Source organism: Ursus maritimus, unplaced genomic scaffold (assembly GCF_017311325.1).
Source record: "Ursus maritimus isolate PB19 unplaced genomic scaffold, ASM1731132v1 scaffold_24, whole genome shotgun sequence".
Classification (NCBI taxonomy): Eukaryota; Metazoa; Chordata; class Mammalia; order Carnivora; family Ursidae; genus Ursus; species Ursus maritimus.
Genome location: NW_024424897.1, coordinates 12302622 through 12322065, shown reverse-complemented (window position 1 = coordinate 12322065; position 19444 = coordinate 12302622). Strand labels below are relative to the sequence as shown.

The 19444-nt window shown below is 40.1% G+C and overlaps 1 protein-coding gene across 7 annotated transcripts in view; it reads left to right on the top strand.

Annotated features, from left to right (window-relative positions):
* Positions 1–19444, top strand: part of CEP112 (centrosomal protein 112) — a 413330-nt gene that overhangs the window by 278947 nt on the left and 114939 nt on the right. For all 7 annotated transcript variants that reach the window (XM_040640361.1, XM_040640362.1, XM_040640360.1 and 4 more), the window contains one exon: positions 15409–15471. In XM_040640361.1, coding sequence (XP_040496295.1) covers positions 15409–15471 — 63 coding nt within the window. The remainder of the gene's footprint in view (positions 1–15408; positions 15472–19444) is intronic.

Here is a 19444-nt window from a genome sequence, read left to right as displayed (position 1 = left end):
AAGTTTCAGGAAATTACACAGAGCATGATTATGTTTGTATAAGGCTAAAACCAATATGTCAGAGATCCTTCCGTATGTGGTATTTTAAAGCAAGGCAATAAATAAAATTTAGAGTAGTGGTTAATTCTTGGGAGGAGTTAGAGGATGCAGTGGGGTGGGACGATCGCTGGCATTTGCAAAGCTAGCTCTCAAGTGGTATGGTGGTTGTAGGGGGGCTCTTTATCATCTTTCATAAACGTGCAGAATGTTCTTTTGCATGTGTCAATTTTATAATTTAAGCAGTTACAAATAAAAATTATTAGCAATGTCAAAAGCAGCAGAGCACCCCATTTTGGGGGACATGTCAAGAAAAAAAAATTGCTTCCCCAGTAAAGAATCTGAGACAGCAGTTATTTTCAAGGACCCAAAGTGAAAGAAGGAACAAGAAAGATTAACAAGAATTGATTGCAAAAGACTGATTCTGACAGCTGACTTTTCTAATAGCCTGATCCTACAGTTTTGTAAGCTCAGCTCTCTAGTAAAGTAACTTCTCTCTTGTTTCCACTTTATCCGTCAAAAAATGCAGACATGTCTTCGACCTCAACATTACTCAGCTCGTTCGCCTCCAAGATCTCAGCCCATCAGGTTCTCCTTTTGATCACTGTTGCCTTCCCTTTTATTTTGCCCGTTCCCTCACGCATAAAGAACGTGCTCTTTATCCTCATTCCAGTGCTTACTCACCACTCTCTGATCCCTTGCCATCTTGAGCCTCCACCGTTCCCATGTTGCTAAACCTCAGGCCTATTTAATCTTTACTGACCACTTTATCTGCACATTATAAAGTAATGCCCAGCAAAGTTCAATAATTTGCCCATGGTCACACCACCCATGTTGGTTTAACTTCAGAGCTGGTGCCCTTAACTACCATGCTCTACTGCTTACCGTTTGGCAACAGTTGTTGGGATAGTCAAAGTAACTGGAGTTGGTGAAAAAGATGGTTGAAGTAGTTTTGAGGGTCTGGGTGATGGGAAATTCACAGCAACAAAACCAACTGAAGACTTTGTGTATGCAGACAAAGGGGGGATAGAACATGGTTTTGGGGTTTTTTTTTTTAAGATTTTATTTATTTGAGAGGGAGAGAGAGCATGAGCAGGGAAAGGGGCAAAGGGAGAGGGAGAAGCAGGTTCCCCACTGAGCAGGGAGCCCGATATGGGGCTCGATCCCAGGACCCTGGGATCATGACCTGAGCCAAAGGCAGACGCTTAACCAACTGAGCCACCCAGGCATATTTTTTATAGGCATCATACTCATTGTAGTCAAACATTTGAATATTATTTTTAAATAAATTGGTATGGTAAAAAAATAAAATAAAAATAAGAATTAATTGGTATGGTAATTCTATCTTCATATAGATGACCCTAGGAGGCTGGATAAACTCTGGATGAAATCTTCAATTAGGAGGATCCAATGATTGAATCTCAAGAATGTCCTCCCAGCACCTATTCCACACTTCCAAAATTATCCAGTAGAAAATTAACAGAGAGTTTGTTAAGTATTGAGATTTATATTGAACTGCCTACAAATCTAACATAGCAACTTCCTATAAATGCATGATTTCATAAACTCTCCAGTTCATATTCATTACATTCTTTTTTTCTTATACAAATGAGCCAAAAAGTAGAAAAATTTCCAAAACAATAAGCAAAATAATAATGGGATTTATGAGTATGACAAATCGACTTCTCTAACTCCCAGATTCAAAGCCTATTTGAAATAATTTATTACTTACCAAATAATTCAGTTAACATCATTTGATCATTGGACAATATCATCATGTTTCATTGTCTAAAGTCATATATTTGAGACAGATCTTCTATCTGCTTCCTAAAGGTACTGCACCAACAAATGTGTCACTCCTATTAAACTTAAAATGTATATTAAATATGTTAAACTTTGTTAAATACAGCAGTCATTTTTCTTCAACTTTTGTCAAATCATGCAACCTTAGATTTCGGTGTAAAGCGTAACAGTAACAAAGGCATAAAAATATTATGAAAGGTAGAGATTCTTAAAAAAAATTAATTGGCCCCATTTACATTTGGCCTTTGATGATAAATTCTTTTTTGCACATCAGAGAATAGTTGCTTCTTCCCTAGAGCAAAGTAAAGTTTTTTTTTCTCCTTCATTCTCTTAAAGTTTGTATTTCTGCCCAAGTCATAAATGAGTTTCAGTTTCTGTGGCCTCTGCTTCAGAGTGTTCCTCTGAGGGTGAGCTTTTGAAATATGATTAGATCTTAATTCTTTAACTATTTCCATAAGCTTGTTTCACAGTTTGCTTTCTTATTCAGTGAGTGGGGTGGAAATTCATGTAAATCTTATGTGATCATTTATGGGTGTTAGCCACATAAATACCTATGTTGCAACGGCAAGAAAATTAGTCCTTCTGAATTACAGTGATGGCAGAAAATCAACTGTCCCATGTTATTCTATAGGTTATCTGTCATTAAATGCACATTATTTAATGTAGACTGAGAATGTATTCAATACTAATTACGCCTAGTCAGAAATAGGGCCAAATTCAGGAATATGGGCACTTTTTCTGAGAATGGACCCGCCGATATTTACTGAGAACCCAAGAAGTAGTGATATTGATAATGATACCATAGCCCTTTTCCAAAACGGTCTGGCTTCTTTCTTCCTTTATAGAGGATGTGGCTTTTCGTGGAATTCTTACAAAATAGTTAGGCAGTGACAAAAGCAGAGCACTTGGAGTTCCTCATTACTCGATTCTGGTTCTGGGTAAAGCAACTGTATAAAATGACTTAATCAATTTTTTAGAAATGAATTATAACTGAAGAATCGCTCAGTATAGAGCACTGACATCTGCAGGTCAAATGTTAATTCAAGCCTGGAAGGAGGGAGTCTAGGCCTCACATTCCAGGACCCTCCCCGCATCCACGGTATCGGGCGCAGAACCAGCCTGTCATCTGTCTCCCGACTGTTGCCATCCTCTCATAGACCTCTCCTTCCTGGAGGGGAGGCCTGATGGCAAGGGGGATCCGAGCCAGATGCCACCAAAGTCTCATCCCAGCCCTTACTAGTGCTATACATGAAATGGTACACATCCCAGGTCCTAAACTCAGACGTGCTTATTTTGCTACAATCCCAGTTTCTGTTTTGAGTCGCCATTTGACTGCATGGCAAAAACTTGATACGTGTCCTCAGTCACCTCAGACCCCAGTCAGTCTCCCCCTTCCCCAGGACAGCATGTGAGCGCGAGGGCTCTACCATGCCATGGTGTGGTGGATGAAGCATGGAGCCCTCTGATCCTGGGTGTGACCAGTCCACGCAGGCGTCTCCTGAGACATCTGTGGCCCCGATCTTTGGTCATCGGTTGATCCGGGTCACTTCTCTGTAACCCCTCCTTTCTCTTTAAAGCCCCTCAGACCTTGCATTCTCTGTGTTACATCCATGCTGCTCTCCGACACCCAGGAGGTTTTATCACCATCTTGCCTTTCGTCGGGGAGAGGTGTGAACGCACAGGGAACTGGGTACAGCAGTCTTGGCAGCCTGCGTAGATATACACACCACACAGCCCGTTTCTGCTACAGCTCCATTGTACGTACCTGGGTGACTAAGAATGCAAGGTCACATGGGCCCTTGCCTTGTCTGGCATGTGAGCACAGCCCCCTCTGCAATTAGAGTATCCCTGTTTCTATGGGGGGGTCCATGGGTTCCCCATCCTTCAGGCTTGGCCCAGAGAATCGGACAAGAAACAAGGCCTTCCCTCAGGAACAGACTCCTGCATAAACATTTTCCCCTTCACTTCAGATGACGTCTCATTCCCCCGAGCTAGGGAATCATTTTTAGTCTGGGGTGGGGAAGCAGTAGGGCAAGCAGACGGAGTAAGACCCACTGTGACTGATACACTTTTTGCCCTGAGTTGAGTCCCACTGGCCCAGGTTATAGAGTCGAAAGCCAAACACTACTTCTTTTGTTTCCTCTGTATTTCTGCTATGTCATCCTTTTGGTGAGGTAGTAAGGGTAGCATGCCAAGCTGGGTTGGGTTTGGAAAATGGAAGAGAATACGAGGTTTAGGCTTCAGAAATATCCTGGTACCTTCAAGTGTGTCGTTCATAAAGATCACTAAGATGTCAACACTGGTACCCCGGATGATAGATTACAAGAAATTTTCTATGTGTATTATATAAAGATATTCTATATATTACAACTCTTATTTAAAATATATTACTAAATATTAAAATATTAATATGTGCATTATTAAAATATATTAAGTGTATGCTATGTCATATATTATGTATTTTAAAAATATACTAAATATTAACATATTATTTTAAATATATTTATATATTTTATATATAATTTTTATACATTCATATTTTGCACCTGTTACTCCCTCCATTTGGAATTTTCTTCTTTCTTTTCCATTCAGTTGATTCCTATTCATTCCAAGCTGATAACCTCATGCAAGTTTTTTCACCTTTCTCTCTCTCAGTTTCGCGGTCTATAAATGAGGATAATAACTGTGGCTACCTCACAGAGTTTTGGGGTGGGTTAGATCTGTTAATATATGTAAAACATTTCAACAATATGTGTCAGTAGAGTAAGAGCAAAATAAATACTGGTTATTGTTTTGTTGTTGCTATCATCATCGTCATTATCTTCATCATCATTAGCCTTTAATATTCACCTCCTTGCAAAAGCCTTCTCCAGTGTTGAGGTATCTCATAGTTTTTCCCTAATCACCCCTGTGCATAGCTCTTCCATGACATTTGTGCTGTGTTTTATTGACTCACTTATTTGTCTCCTCCCCAACCGCAGTAAATCGTTTACATCTGTAAACATAGAGTGTCCGACATGGAGGAGGTACTCAAAGTAAGTGTTAATAAAACCATCACAGGGATATATCAGGATTTCAGGGCAGGCTCTGTGTGTATGTGTGTGTGTGTGTGTGTGTGTGTGTGTGTGTAAAATTAGCCTTTTACAATCACCTGGAAAGGAGTCAATGTAGGAGGAAATATTGATGATGTGAAAGGGAAGGAGACTGGGCTATCAGACTCCTGATGGTGGTAAGAGGTGGAATCCATGTTTTGGTGGAGAAACAACACTCCCTTAAGTTATTGTGACATCGTTTCTGCATATTCTCTTTTCTGGAAGAGTTTATATGGAATTGATATTATTTCTTCCATAGATGTTTGATACAATTCACTAGTGAAGCCGCTTGGGCTTCAGTATAGTGTGTGAGTGAGTGCGTGTGTGTGTGTGTGCATGTTTAATACTTATAGAGATGTATGACTCTTTGAGTTTTCTATTCTTACCTTACTTTTGGTAATTTGTATCATTTAAGAGACTTTCATATTTTGCCTAAATTATCCAAAAATTTTGGCAATATGTTACTCATAGTATTTTCTTATTGCCCTATTAATCTCTGTGGGTTCTGATAGTGATGTCCCCTTTCTCTTGTTCCTGAAATTGGTTAATTTGTATCTTGTCTCAGTTGTTTCTGATCAGTCTACCTAGAGATTTATCGATTTTTATTTTATCCCAGGGAACCAGCTTTTGGTTTCACTGATTTTCTCTGTTCTTTTTGTTTTCTATTTCATTGATTTCTATTCTAGCATTTATTATTATTTTTCTTTTGCTTATTTTGTCTTTAATTTGCTGTTCTTTTTCAAGCTTCTTTAGGGGAAGCTTGTATCACTTATTTTAGATTTTCCTTTTTTGCTAATAAAATAATTCGAAGCTAAAAATTTCCCCTAAGCACTGATTTAGCTGCATTCCACAAACACTATACTTCCATTTTCATTAATTTTAAAATGTTTTCTAATTGCCCTTGTAAATTATTTTTTGACCCATAGAAATTAGGTGTATTTTTAATATTCTGAGAATTTCAAGAATATGAGGTACACATCTATTATCATTTCTAATTTAATCTCATTGTGGTCAGAGAATATACTGTGTGTGATTTCAGTCCTTTAAAATTTTATTGAAAGTTGTTTTATGACCCAGAATATGGTGTCTGATTAACGATCAAGTTGGTTGACAGCATTTTTCAGATCATCTACATCCTCACTAATTTTCTATCTCCTTTTTCTATCAATTCCTGAGAGAGTAGGATTGAAATCTCATTTACAATTTGTGGATTTGCCTATTCCTCCTTTCAGTGCTGTCGCTCTTTGCCTCATGTATTTTGAAGCTCTTGAAATTAGGTACTACACAGTAGCATTGCTCTATCATTGTAATGAATTAAATTTTTATCATTATTGGAATACTCTTTTCTCTACTAAGTTTCTTTGTTCTCAAATCTACTTTGATATTAGCATAGCCATCTCACTTATGATTACCTTTTGCATGGTTCATTTTTCTTCATCCTTTTACTTTTAACATGTTTATAGTGTTTATTTTGAAAATATCATGTAGTTACACTTTCTTTTAGATTCAGTCTGACAATCTTTGTCATTTAGGTAAAATTTTAAACTATTTATATTTAATGTAATTATTGATTTAGTTCGGTTTTATTCTACTATTTTGCTATTTGTTTTCTATTTGTCTCATCTTTTTTTCTCTTTTCCTCTTTTCATACCTTTTATTAAATTCCCTGAGTACTTATTAATATTCCATTTTATTTCTACTATTGTCTTAGTAGATATAGCTTTTTCTTTCTTCCTTTTTTTTTGTGATATGGAGCTTTATTACAGTCTGCCTTCATGTACTCTTTTTTTTCTTTTTTTAAAGATTTTATTTATTTATTTGACAGAGAGCGAGGCAGCCAGAGAGGGAACACAAGCAGGGGGAGTGGGAGAGGGAGAAACAGGCTTCCTGCTGAGCAGGGAGCCCGATGCAGGGCTCAATCCCAGAATGCCGGGATCATGACCTGAGCTGAAGGCAGACGCTTAATGACTGAGCCCCCCAGGCGCCCCTGCCTTCACGTACTCTTAAACCAGCTTATCATAAAATGTAAGTGCCTTCGTAACAGTGTAGCTTCATTTTCCTGTTCCTAGCCTGTTTCTACATATATTATAAACCCCCAAATATACTTTTATTATTTCTGCTTTTTTAAAAAAGAAATTTAGTTATTTATTTTAGAGCGAGAGAGAGAGCACATGAGTGGGGGGAGGAGCAGAGGGAGAGGGAGAGAGAATGTCAAGCAGACTCCATGCCCATCTTGGAGCCACACACAGGGCTCAATCCCAGGACCCTGAGATCATGACCTGAGCCCAGATCAAGAGTCAGCCACTTAACTGACCGAGCCACCCAGGTGCCCCTATTATTTCTACTTTTAAAAGTACATTTTCTTTAAAAGAAATTTTTAAAGGGGAAAAAAGATAATTCATATTTACATACTTATTTTCTGTGTCCAGTGCTCTTTATTGTTCAAGTTGATGCAGTTTTACATTTGGTATCATTTTCCATCTGCCTGAACAACTTCCTTGAACCTTGCCTGTTGTTCATGTCTACTGGTGAGAGATTTTTGCTCGAAGATATCTGTAGTTCATCTTCAGTTTTGAAGGATATTTTTACTAAATACACAATTCTAGATTGACAGATTTTTTTTCTTTCAGCACTTTAAAGATTCATTATTTTATCTTCTGACTAGCATAGTTTCAGATGAGAAATCCTCAGTCATTCTTATCTTTTAAATGCATCTGCCTTCTCTGGCTGCTTTTAAGATGTTATCTTTAGTTCTGTTCTTGCAATTTGATTATGATGTATCTTGATGTGGTTTTCTTTGTGTTTATCTTTTTTGTTCATTGGTCTTCTTCCATTGGTGGGTTTACAGTTTTCTTCATATTGCAAAACTTGTTCCTATTGTGTCTTCAAATATTTTCCCAAACCTTTCTCCTTCTGATATACAATTATACATATGTTAGATGACATGATACAGTCTCATACATTACTGAGATTATTCATTAAATTCAGTCTTTTGTCTTTTTTCCAGTCATTTGGATATTTAAATGCCTTTTCTTCATATTCACTGATCTTTTCCTCTAATGTGCCAAATCTGTTGTTAATCCCATCCAGTGAAATTTTCCTTTCAGATAATATATTGCTATGCCCTGGGATATTTAAGTTTTTTTTTGTTTTGTTTTGTTTTGTTGCATATCTTCCATTTCTCTCCTCATCATGTAATGTTTTTGTTTAAATATTTAGATGTGGTTTTAATAGCTATTTTAAAAACATAATGGTAGTCTTTGTCTACCGATTTCACCATCTCTGTCATTTGTTAGTCTAACTCTATTGACTAATTTTTCTTCTGCTATGGCTCACAAATTCCTTCTTCTTCTTATGGCAACTATTATTGAATGCTGGACTTTATAAAATTTATGTTCTTAAATACTGGATTTTCTTGACTTCTTTTAAAAAAATATTGAGCTTTGTTTAGGAAGCAATTACTTGTCAATGACCAGTTTGATCCATTTGAGGCTTTTTTTTTTTAAGATTTTATTTATTTATTCGACAGAGATAGAGACAGCCAGCGAGAGAGGGAACACAAGCAGGGGGAGTGGGAGAGGAAGAAGCAGGCTCATAGCAGAGGAGCCTGATGTGGGGCTCGATCCCATTAACGCCAGGATCACGCCCTGAGCCGAAGGCAGACGCTTAACCGCTGTGCCACCCAGGCGCCCCTTTTGAGGCTTATTTTTAAACTTTGTTAGAGAAGATTTAAAGTTGACTTTACTGTAAGGCTAGTTTAACCCTGTGACTGAGCGTGACCTTCCTGGACGTTCTATGAGAACCATTCCGTCTGGCTGGTCAGAAGTCAAATATCCCTCAGCTTTGTGTAAGGTTGGGAACTTGGTTATCTTAAATCTCACCAGTCACTTTTTACTTGGCCTTGTAGAACCTTACCTTATACATGCACAGCTCATTATCAGCAACAGACTCAAAGGGAACCCAGGTAGGTGTCTGGAGCTCCTTCTGTGCACAGCTCCATCCTGTCTAGTGCCCTGCCCCCCACAAACTCCAAGTGCCTCAGCCTTCCCAAACTCCAGTCTTTGTCTCTTCAGTTCACAATCCTGCTATGCTTGCCTATGTTCAGGCCTGGATGTGCCTCCAGGAAGAAAAGTGTGATTGGGAGGCTTTACCTCACTTGTTTCCCCTTTCTTCACAGGGTCACAGTCCTGTGCCTCTTGTTTCTCAACATCCTAAAACAGTTTTTCCCCCTATATTTTGTCCAGTTTTCTAGCTCTTGACTGTAGCAGATTAAGTATGGTCCCAGTTACTCCATCATAGCCCAAGCAGAAATAATGAATTTTACTTATGCTTCACAAATTTATACCTTTATTTTGAGGTAAAATATAGGCAACTTCAAGTTTGAAAATTCTGTAAATATTTTAAATTAAATATAAATATGTCCTATGAATTCTCTGGATATTTTTTGTTTTTGCGGGGGGCACAGTTATATACTAACATCTGGCACCAGCTGGCCATAACTGTATTCACAGTGTTTGGAGTGCTTCAGATGGATGCCTACAAAGCTTTTGAGTAGAAAATACCGCATAATAATCTGAGCTTTATGTTATGTTTCAAGAATCTGGGAAGCATCCTTTTTTTTTAATCCTAAAAGCAAATATTTAATTCAAAAACTAATGCTGTTATATTTTAGGGAAATTTATCTTTATAAGATCTAGACTTGCCTTAAATATCGTTATTCTGGAGAAGTCACCTAATTCTCCTCTAAGTGACTTTCCTGGAAATACGAATGCCTGAACTCTCACCAATAATAAGAAATGGAAAATAAAGGAATGAAAGACTGTTTTGAATGAAGATATAATGCAAAGTACCCTGCAGGAAAAGAGTGGCATATCAGGATGACTAACAGTCATCAACACCTTTCTAAAAATTGGTTTATTTCTTTCCTCTAGAGTTTTAACCCAAGATTTTGATAGGAATTGCATAGAGAAAGTGGACCAATTCATTGGTAGCTTTTTAACAAGGAGGACCTTGTTAAAGGTCTGAGAAAGAGGCCCTAGAAAAGCAGAGGGGAACTGAGTGCTTGGTGGAGGGTGAAGGGCTTGACCAGCCATAATGGGAGCAGTTAGGAAGTGCCAGACATTAAAAAAACAGCAATGACAAAACAAAGTAACTTTGCTCACTTCAAAATTATGATTTTCCTCTCATCTGATATTCCACATCTGTTCAGGCTATGCTGCAGATGTTTGAAAACTGTCCTTCTATATAGTAATGATAGCTATAAAAATAAGGCTTGGGTTAAAATAACCGTAACTTAACTTTATGTATGGAAATGTACAGTCAGGACCATCCTGAGAATAGTATTATTCAAAACATGTTTTAGGGACAGTTTTCATGATAAATTAGCTGTAAATTTTCAACCATGCTAAACCAGAGCTTTTTGTTGTTGTTTGTTTTTGTTTTTGTTAGAGAGGGAGAGAGGGTGTGGGCGGGGGAGGGGCAGAGAGAGAGAGAGAGAGAATCTTAAGCAGGCTCCACACCTAGTGCGGAGTGCAACTCGGGGCTCCTTCTCATGACCCTGAGATCATGAACTGAGCCAAAATGAAGAGTAGGGCATTTAACCAACTGAGCCGGGTGCCCCTAAACCAGAACTTTTTAGATTTATTTGAGAAGTCCAGAAATTCAGGCCGTTGAGACTTAGTGTCAAATACATAATAGGAACCGTGAAGGGTGATAAGTTAATTTTCTTTCTTCAGTCACTCTTATTATTCTCCAAAGTAGTGATTCTGTTCTATTTAGCTGTTGGCAAGTTCTGGAGGTATTCATATATTATCAGCTGGCCTCACTTTGTTTATTTATGTAGTTTTAAAAGGTCATTTATTTTAGAGAGAGAGAGCGAGCATGGGGGGAGGGCAGAGGGAGAGGGAGAGAATCTCAGGCAGACTCTCCACTGAGTGTGGAGCCCTACATGGGGCTTGATCTCACGACTGTGAGATCATGACCTGAGCCAAAATCAAGAGTTGGCCACTCAACTGACTGAGCCACCTAGGTGGCCCCAACTGGCCTCACTTTAAATTCGGTGTTAGTGATTTCAAGTGGGCCCTATTGCTTCCTGGAGGCCTGAGACTCCTACTGCATTCCTCAGTCCTTTCCCTTTCACTTTCCTAGATGACCATCCATACCCTTCCTGCCCACCTTGAATCTTCCACCCATCTCTTCTCCCATCCTCATGCTTTGCTGTGACTCTTTCCCCGTACTTCCTGGGGAAGGTGGAAGTAAGCAGAACTTGCCCCCCCACTGGTGCTGGGCGTGATTGACGTGGCCTCCCAGGCAAGGCCCTCTCCATCCCTGTGCTCTAGATCCTGTCCCTTCCCCTTTACCCAAGAACATGTCTCCTCTGACTCTCTGGCAGCACCAAGTTTTCCCTCTCTTCTGCCAGATCTTTCCCATCAGCCTGCACACATGCTGTTAGTTCTCTCATGGTACAAAAAAAAACAAAACAAGTCAGCCCTATCTTTACCCACTTCCCCTGCAGCTTCTAGCCCATTCCTCCCCTTCCCTTGTGACCAAACTCTGGACAAATTGTATGTGCTCCACTTCCTCTCCTTCTCTGGAGCTTCTACACTACGCCACAATTGCTTGTGTTCAAATCACCAACATCCTCCACGGGCTTAAGCCATGTGCTTACTTCTCAGTCCTCATTGCACGTGACCTCTCTGTCCCTGTAGCAGCTGACACAGGTGAATAGTCCTTGAAACACTTTCTCCATTTGGCTTCAGGATTGCATATTATCCTGATTTCTTCTCTCTCCGGCCTTTCTTTTGGTTTGCTTTCCTCCTCCTCTCCAGCCTCCTGACATTTGCAGGCTCAGGGCTCAGTAGACCTAGACGTGTCTGTCTTATGTGCACTCATGCCTTGAGATCTCATCCAGGAGCGTCGTTCCATATGCACTTACGTACTGGTGATGTCTGAATTTTTACTTCCAACCTAGACCTCTCCCCTGAACTCCAGATTTGAATATCCAAATAGTCACCTCAGCACAGATGTCTGAGAGGTGTCTCCACGCTTAACGTGTCCGAAACCAATCTCTTCATCTTCCCCCCAAAACCTGTACTACCCATAGTTTTCCTGATATAAGGTAATGACAACCCCGCTCTTCTAGTTGCTTGGGAGAAAAATCTTGAAGTCATCTTTGGTTTATCTCTTTTTATCATACAGCATATCCAGTTGGCTCTACTTTCAGATCTTTCAAAGAACCTGACCACTTCTCACCACATCCTCTGTTATATCGCGGATTATTTGTGACAGCCTCCCAACTGGATGCTCTGTTGGGTTCTTGCCCCAAACAGGAGTTAGAGTAATCCTGTGACGACTTAAGTTAAATCATGCCCCTCCTGTACTGAAACCTCTTCAGTGACTCGCTGTTTCCCTCATATTAAAAGACACATTCCATACAATTGCCTACAACACCAGAAATGATCTGGCTCCTTGTTCTCTCTCAGACCTTCTCCAAGGGAGACGTTGCTCAGTGACCCAACCACGATGGCCGCCTCACTGTGCCTTGAATGTGCCTCTGCCTCTGGGCTTTCATAACCGGCCCTCCCTCTGCCTGCTTTCCCTAGAGGTCCCCACGTCTCCTCCATCTCCTGCAGGTCTGTGCTCATGCATCGTATCGTTCCGTGAGCCTTTCCCAAACTCCCACAGTCTTAACACTGTCAACTACCCCCACCTTCCATCACTTCTCATCCCTTTCCTGCTTCAGCCTCTCCATGGCACTTGTGCCACCTAAAATGTTGTCACTTCTGTAAGTTAGTTCATTGACTCGGAATTGGCTGGAATTTCCGTAAAGGTCGGGAGGGGTGTTTGTCTGTTTTATTCACTGCTCTAGTCCCAGTTGCCTGGAATGGATGAATGAATTAGATGGTTGCAAAGGCACTTATGTGAATTTGTGAGATTCTGACACAGGTGGTCCTGGATAAACCAGCATCTCTGGCTCCGACTTTTTTAGGGAAAATAACTTAATCTTGATGGCACTCTAATTTTTATATTTTCTAGTGAGTAAATATTTTTAAAGTGCTTACAGCAGCCCCTAGCACGTGGTGAGAGCTCTGTAGGTGTTTATTAAATAAGCAAAAAGTACCTTATCATGCATTTTGTGATTTAAAAGATATTGGCAGAAGTGAAACAAGACTAACCTTGAGAGGTTCAGAGTGGTCTTCATTCTGTAATGGAGAGGGCTTTATTCATTATCGAGGTAGAATAAAGTCTGATGGCTTAAGAGAAAAAATAGTAATAGTCACATGCCCTCTCTAGTGTGAAAAAAACAAAACTACCCAGTGTATTGTGGGACTATAGATACAGAGAGATTTATGCAATAAACTCTAAAGAATTGCTTTTGAACTTAACTCCATAAATCACATGGCTATTGTCTTAGTCAGCTCGAGTTCTATAATAAAACTCCATAAACTGGGAGGCTTATCAAGAACAGAAATTTATAGTTCTGGAAGCGGGAAGTCTGAGCTCAGGCTGCCAGCGTATCAGGTTCTGGTGAGAGCCTTCTGGGTTGTAGACTCCATCTTCTTGTTAGCCTCACAGGGCAGGAGAGAGCGAGCTCTGAGGCTTCTTATAAGGGCGTTCATCCCATCCATGGCGGGATTCCACCCCATTACCTAATTACCTCCTCCCTCAAAGGCCTCACCACCAAATCCCATCACATTGGGATTAGGGTTTCCATGTCTGCCTCTCCCCCCACCCCTGGTCTGCTCTGTGGGGAGATTGAATGAGAGCGGGGATGCAGGCATGGCTGCGGGCAAAATGAAATTGGGACTGTGCAAGAGTCGATATCCTGAAGGCGTGGACACCCCTCTGCAAACGCTGGTGGCCAGATCTCTGTGCCGGGAAGTACGCTGGAGGGAGCAGCTCAGGGCGAAATGGCCCAAGACGAACGTCCAGTCAGAGGCGGGCATGGGAGAGTCCAGGCCCTTCTAAGACACCCTATCACAGGATGTCCACGCAGCCCAAGCCTGCCTGTTGTAGAGGCCTCGCTCTAAATACAAAAGATCACCAGACAAGTGAGGAAAGTTTCTAAAGGGAAAAGCAGAGACAAAACTAGTTGGCCAAGCAAATACATAAAAGGAACTCAGAAAAAAACAGACGCTCTAGAGAGCAGAGAGACGTTTGTGTGTGCGGGTGGACATTGAGAGACGGGTCACGTGTCTGTAGACCTAATAACTCAGCAGAGAGAGGTGTGCAGTGTGCTCCGCGGGGAGCACCGTTCTCCTGAGTGCAGCTAGCGTGGTGCTTGGTTCCCTCGCTGTGTAACGCTGGGCAAGTTACTGAACCTCTCTAGGCCTCCGTTTCCTCATCTTAAAAGGGGATCGACGATGCTACCCAGAGAACAACAACAACAGCAAAACCTTCTTGGAAATCACGAATAGCATGGCAGTATTTTTTTAAAAATCCATAGAAAATTTAAAATTAAAAGTTGAGAACTCTCTGTGAAAGATCAAAAAGACAAAGAAATGGAAACAAGAAATGACGAGAAAAAGAGATGATACACCTGAGCAGCCCAACAGCCAGAGCGGCAGAGACAGACAGACGGACAGACAGATGAAGGGGGGGGGGGTGGGACGAGGAAGGGAGAGACCTGGGAACAGAGACACACTTGGAGAGTATTGACAAAGCTCTTCTAGAAGCAGAGGACACAGTCAGGTCGGAAGGGTCTCCTCGCTGCTTTTGCACAGTGAGTGAGAAGAAAGGCCCAGTCCAGGCACATCATGGAGCCATTTCCGAGCGCTCAGGACGCCGCCAGGCTCCCGGAATTTTCCAGAGAGCAGGAAAGCGGGTCACATGCAGAGGATGGGAACTTGAGTGGCAGAAGAGAGGGTCGAGTTCTAAGTAATGCGGACTTATTCTGGGAAGGCCACCCTCCTTCCAGGACATGAAAATGGTTTGATGTAGATATATTTGTCACTTGAAAAAAGGAGCTCTTGTGTGTCAGGCAGAGCGGGAACTCATGTCTTTGCTCATGTCTCCAAATCTCCTGTCTGCCTCTGTCCAGGAGCACCTAGTTCTTTCATCTTTCAGCAATGGGAAAGAGGATTAAATGTACCTTTTCCTGTTTCTCCTCCTCCCTTTTGCCTTCTCCTCTCCTTCGATTCTTCTGCCCTTCCCTACTTTACCTCCCAAGCCCTCACACTCTTGCTAGGTCTATTTCTGTCTCTTCTTCTCGCTTTCTCTTTCTCTCCACAGAAGTCTGTGTTTGTCTCATAATTGGCAGGAGATTTTTTTTTTCTTTTTTTTTTTTTTTTTTTTTGCTTTTTAAGTGATGAATAGTTGGCGTGAGATCAAAGACAAGCCCTGTGGTTTTCTGGCTGCCCCAGAAGGGCGGTGCAGCTGGCAGCCATCCCAGCTGCCTGGTGATAGGCATGTGCAAGAGATACCAAGCTCCCAGGTCACCGTGTGTGTGTGTGTGTGTTCATGTACGTGTGTCTTTCAGGCCAACAGCAGGCTGAAGCAGATTGAGAAGGAATACACTCAGAAGCTTGCCAAATCTTCACAGGTAAGAATGTTGAAAGAAAAAAAAAAAAGCAAAACAAACAAAAAAGAAACCTATCCATAAAACCATTTGTACTTTAGAGTTAAACTTAATTCTCTTCAGTGTTTTTATGGGTCAAGATCCTATTTTTGATGGGTACATGGATAAATAATATATGCTTTTAATATTTTGGCCTTCTTAAAAGATTCTTTTAATTAGGCATATTGAACCATTTGAACTAACACACACACACACACACACACTCAGATGTTGTAAAACCAGCCCGTGCGCTTGAACAAGCCCAGGCTGCAACATATTTCACAAGGGCGGGAAATACACACCTACATTTGTGATGTAAGCACTTTGATACCATCTGTGCTTTTTTGCAATATTCCATTTAGTTGTACCTAAAGACTGCCTAGCAATAAAATTCAAAATGATAAATGTTCTGGGTTAAATTAGCCGCCCAACTGTTGATTCCTTTTGGGGCAAAGAAGAATTATAAAGTCCCTACATCCGTGTCTTGCTTCCTGGTCTTGCTCTAGTAGTTTTTGTAGAAGGCCAATAATTGAATGCCTGTCCCAACTCGACATACGATGCTTAAAATACTTTTTCTGTAAAAGTTGTTATAATAATATCCTGTAGTATCATTTAGGGAATCCCAAGCATGCCTTAGTTTTATGAGTAATTCTAGAATAAAAAAATACTAATTTTCATTGTATAGATGGATAGGTTAAGCCATTCACTTTTGTGGACATCGTATGTAATGATTTTAAAATCAGCTCTTCTTAGTATTTTTGCATATACACAGTGATGTGTGGCTGTGAACTGAAATTTATGTGCCATTTTATAAGTTCCCACACAGTGGTCATAATAGCAACACAACAAAACAGTAATAAAATCAAGAATTTGGGGGGGCACTAACCATGTTGACTCAGTGTTCACTCATGATAACTCTGGGGTTAGGAACTATTATTTGCCCCATTTTCCCATTGAGGAAACTGAGGCTCAGAGAGCTGAGGTCACACAGGTTAGCAAGTGACTAAGCCAGAACCCCGCCTGGGTCGGACTGGGGAGCAGAGGCTCACAACCTGACAGCCTGGCTCAGTCCCTCCCGTTTTCCCTATGGCAGAGCAGAACTCTGGGGATAGCTCTCATAAAATTTCTTTGATTATACAATTATTTCTAAAATGTGCATATGCCATGTAATTTACATCCCACTCGGAAAGCAAAATGTCTCTGTCTCAGTGAAGACTTATATGCATTTACTTAAAAGATGATGATACGTCTTGATTGCCATTATCCCAGACCTTCTTTGAAGAAGGAACATGGGGAAATATTCTTTTACAATCACTGAAGAAGATTCTTATAATCCAAAGAAATATTATGACTCTCAAAGTTACAGTTTAAACTAAGACATTAAAAATCCCCAACTGGTGTACCCTTCCGTCCTGCTTATTTTGCGTTATGTTAAATGGGGAAGCAGACCGAAAGCAAGATATAAGATAGCTAATAAAAATGCTGAAATAATGAGAGTGTAAACAGGAGTATTTAAGTTTATCTAAAGGAATGAGTGAAGAAGCCTGATTAGTTCATATTAAAGCAAATTAAATGTCAGTTAGTGTGGAAGAAAGCATAAGCTTTGGAGTCCACCAGACCCGAATTTGAATACCAGCCCTACTACTTATATGACCTTGAGCGAGTTACCTGGACTCTCTGGAATTCAGTTTCCTCATTTGTAAAATGAGGGAATAGTACTTACCTCATAGGCTAGTTGTAAGTATTAAGTAACGTAAGGCAAAAAAAGTGCTTAATAGAGAGTGCTTAGTACACAGTAAATCATTTAATGACTTAGCTGGTCCAGCAGCAGGATTAAAATGGGAATAGAGACAAGAAAGGAGGGAGCAAAGAATCAAAAAGATATGGAAGGAGCAGGAAGTTATTTTTAATTTATTTTGGGGAGTTCAAGAACTGATAAAATCTCTCTCCAACATTTGGAGACGCAGGGGGTTGCTAAATATTTTCCCGAGTAAAGACACGAAGAAACAGGAGGAGGAGGAGAAGGAAGAAAACCCATCTAGTGACAGCTATCATGTCCCGTAGCCATGAGTTCATAACATCAAAGGGCAGCGCAACACCAAAAAGGAAAAAAAAAAAATCTTTGAAGGAGTATAACAACATAATAAAAGACAGTCCATCCTCCTCATAAAAGGGAGGATGACAACCTTACACTGATAACATTTTGTTTGCCCACCTCTAAATAAGTATAAATATTTATTTGTATATAAATGTATGTGTATATTTGTATCTGTGTACTGGCATTTGGGAAACATTGATCTACGGTCTAGTCAGTTTAAAGAAACAGATTACTTGAAAATGAACGTTACGAACAAAACCATAGACTGACTTTTTCTGTTTTCCAGTGATAGTTTGCTGGAATCTCTAACTCATATCTAAGCTGAGGACAATGCCAGAAGCAAAGTTGCTTAACTGTTTATCAGGTTTAAAAAAAAAAAAATCCCTCTCTCAAAAAAAAATTTTTTTTTTTTAAGTGATATGACGAATGCATTCGTAATGAATGCTTTGGTATCCAGGAGATCATCAGGTTAAATTTGGAAAATATTTTAAATATTTTCCTCCCTTAAAGGAAGTTACTTAATCTTTAAGATTTTATCAAGCTTTTAGGATCCAATGGACCATGAACCCTAAACCCATGGCATACCCAGGACTGTGCCCCTTCTGGGATTCTCCGCGTTCTTCATGTTGCCAATGTTTGGTCATCTCTGGCCACATTCCCAAATATAATTTACGTCAGAATCACATAGTTGTTCTTTTTGTCTAAATATTACATTTTCACCTTGCCTTTTCAGTGTTAGCACAGTTGTCCCCACTCAGCTGACTCACCCAGTGACCATTTTTCGGAGAAAGATACTGCCATGTTGCAAGAATGCAGGTAGTTGTGGACAAGACTAGAGCTGGAATACCAGTAGAGCTCACCCACTGCCAAGAGCCTGGCTCCCCCCCGCCCCCGTGCCCTCACTTTCTCCCACGTACCTGATACGGATTATGCCTGGACACATTCCACGTGTCCCACATGCCCCCAACCTTCCCGTCATTCTCCAGGGTGACAACCCAGAAGGCGAATCATGCTGAGGAGCCCCTCTTTCCACTTATTTGATGAGGATCCTCAGTGTCCACCAAATCTTCCCAAGTATGCCCTGTCTGTTATATTTTAAAGAAGAGTTTTTTGTAAAAATCTCACGCTGTGCTACAATCTGAAAAACATCACAGTGAGTTAAAGATGAAATCTTAACCTCTGTTCAGAATCCTATTTTTAAGACTTAATAAGACGCACTAACATTTTTTGCAAAGTGTTAACTGCTTAGCAATAGTTAACTATTAGAGCTATCACGAGTTAGGTTGCTTACGGCATCAGCCCAAAATAGCTCTCCTTTTGCTTCCCAAAACATTAATTTTTAATATTGCATGGAAATGTTTGAATCCACATCTTTCTCTGAAGCGAATGCAGGGTAAACATTCAGTTGAGTGGCGACATTTTGTTTTATGGTTTTTAATTATGATTCAGTCAAAACTGGTGGGGTTTATGATTGCATAGATTAGTTCTGATTTTTTCTCAGAAACTTTTTATATCATTATTCTATGAAAAGGCTAGATTATCTCAATATAATTTGTCGGGTAATTATTATTTTTATTTATTATGATTATAGTTCCACTACTTAAATATTAAGTGCCAGTTATGTGCACTGAGCTAAGATGAATATACTCTATAGTCTTTTACTCTATGTCTACAATCAGGTGAGTTTTGTTCTCTTACTAAAGCATATTAATCAAGTTAGTATTATTTCTCAATCTTAAATCTCAATTCTGGTTTTAAAAATCGTCCACACTTTAGCCACCTCTCTATACCCATCTTGTCTGTCAGTCAGTCAACCACTTTATCCACTCATCCACCCACCGTGTTTCACCTGAAGTATTT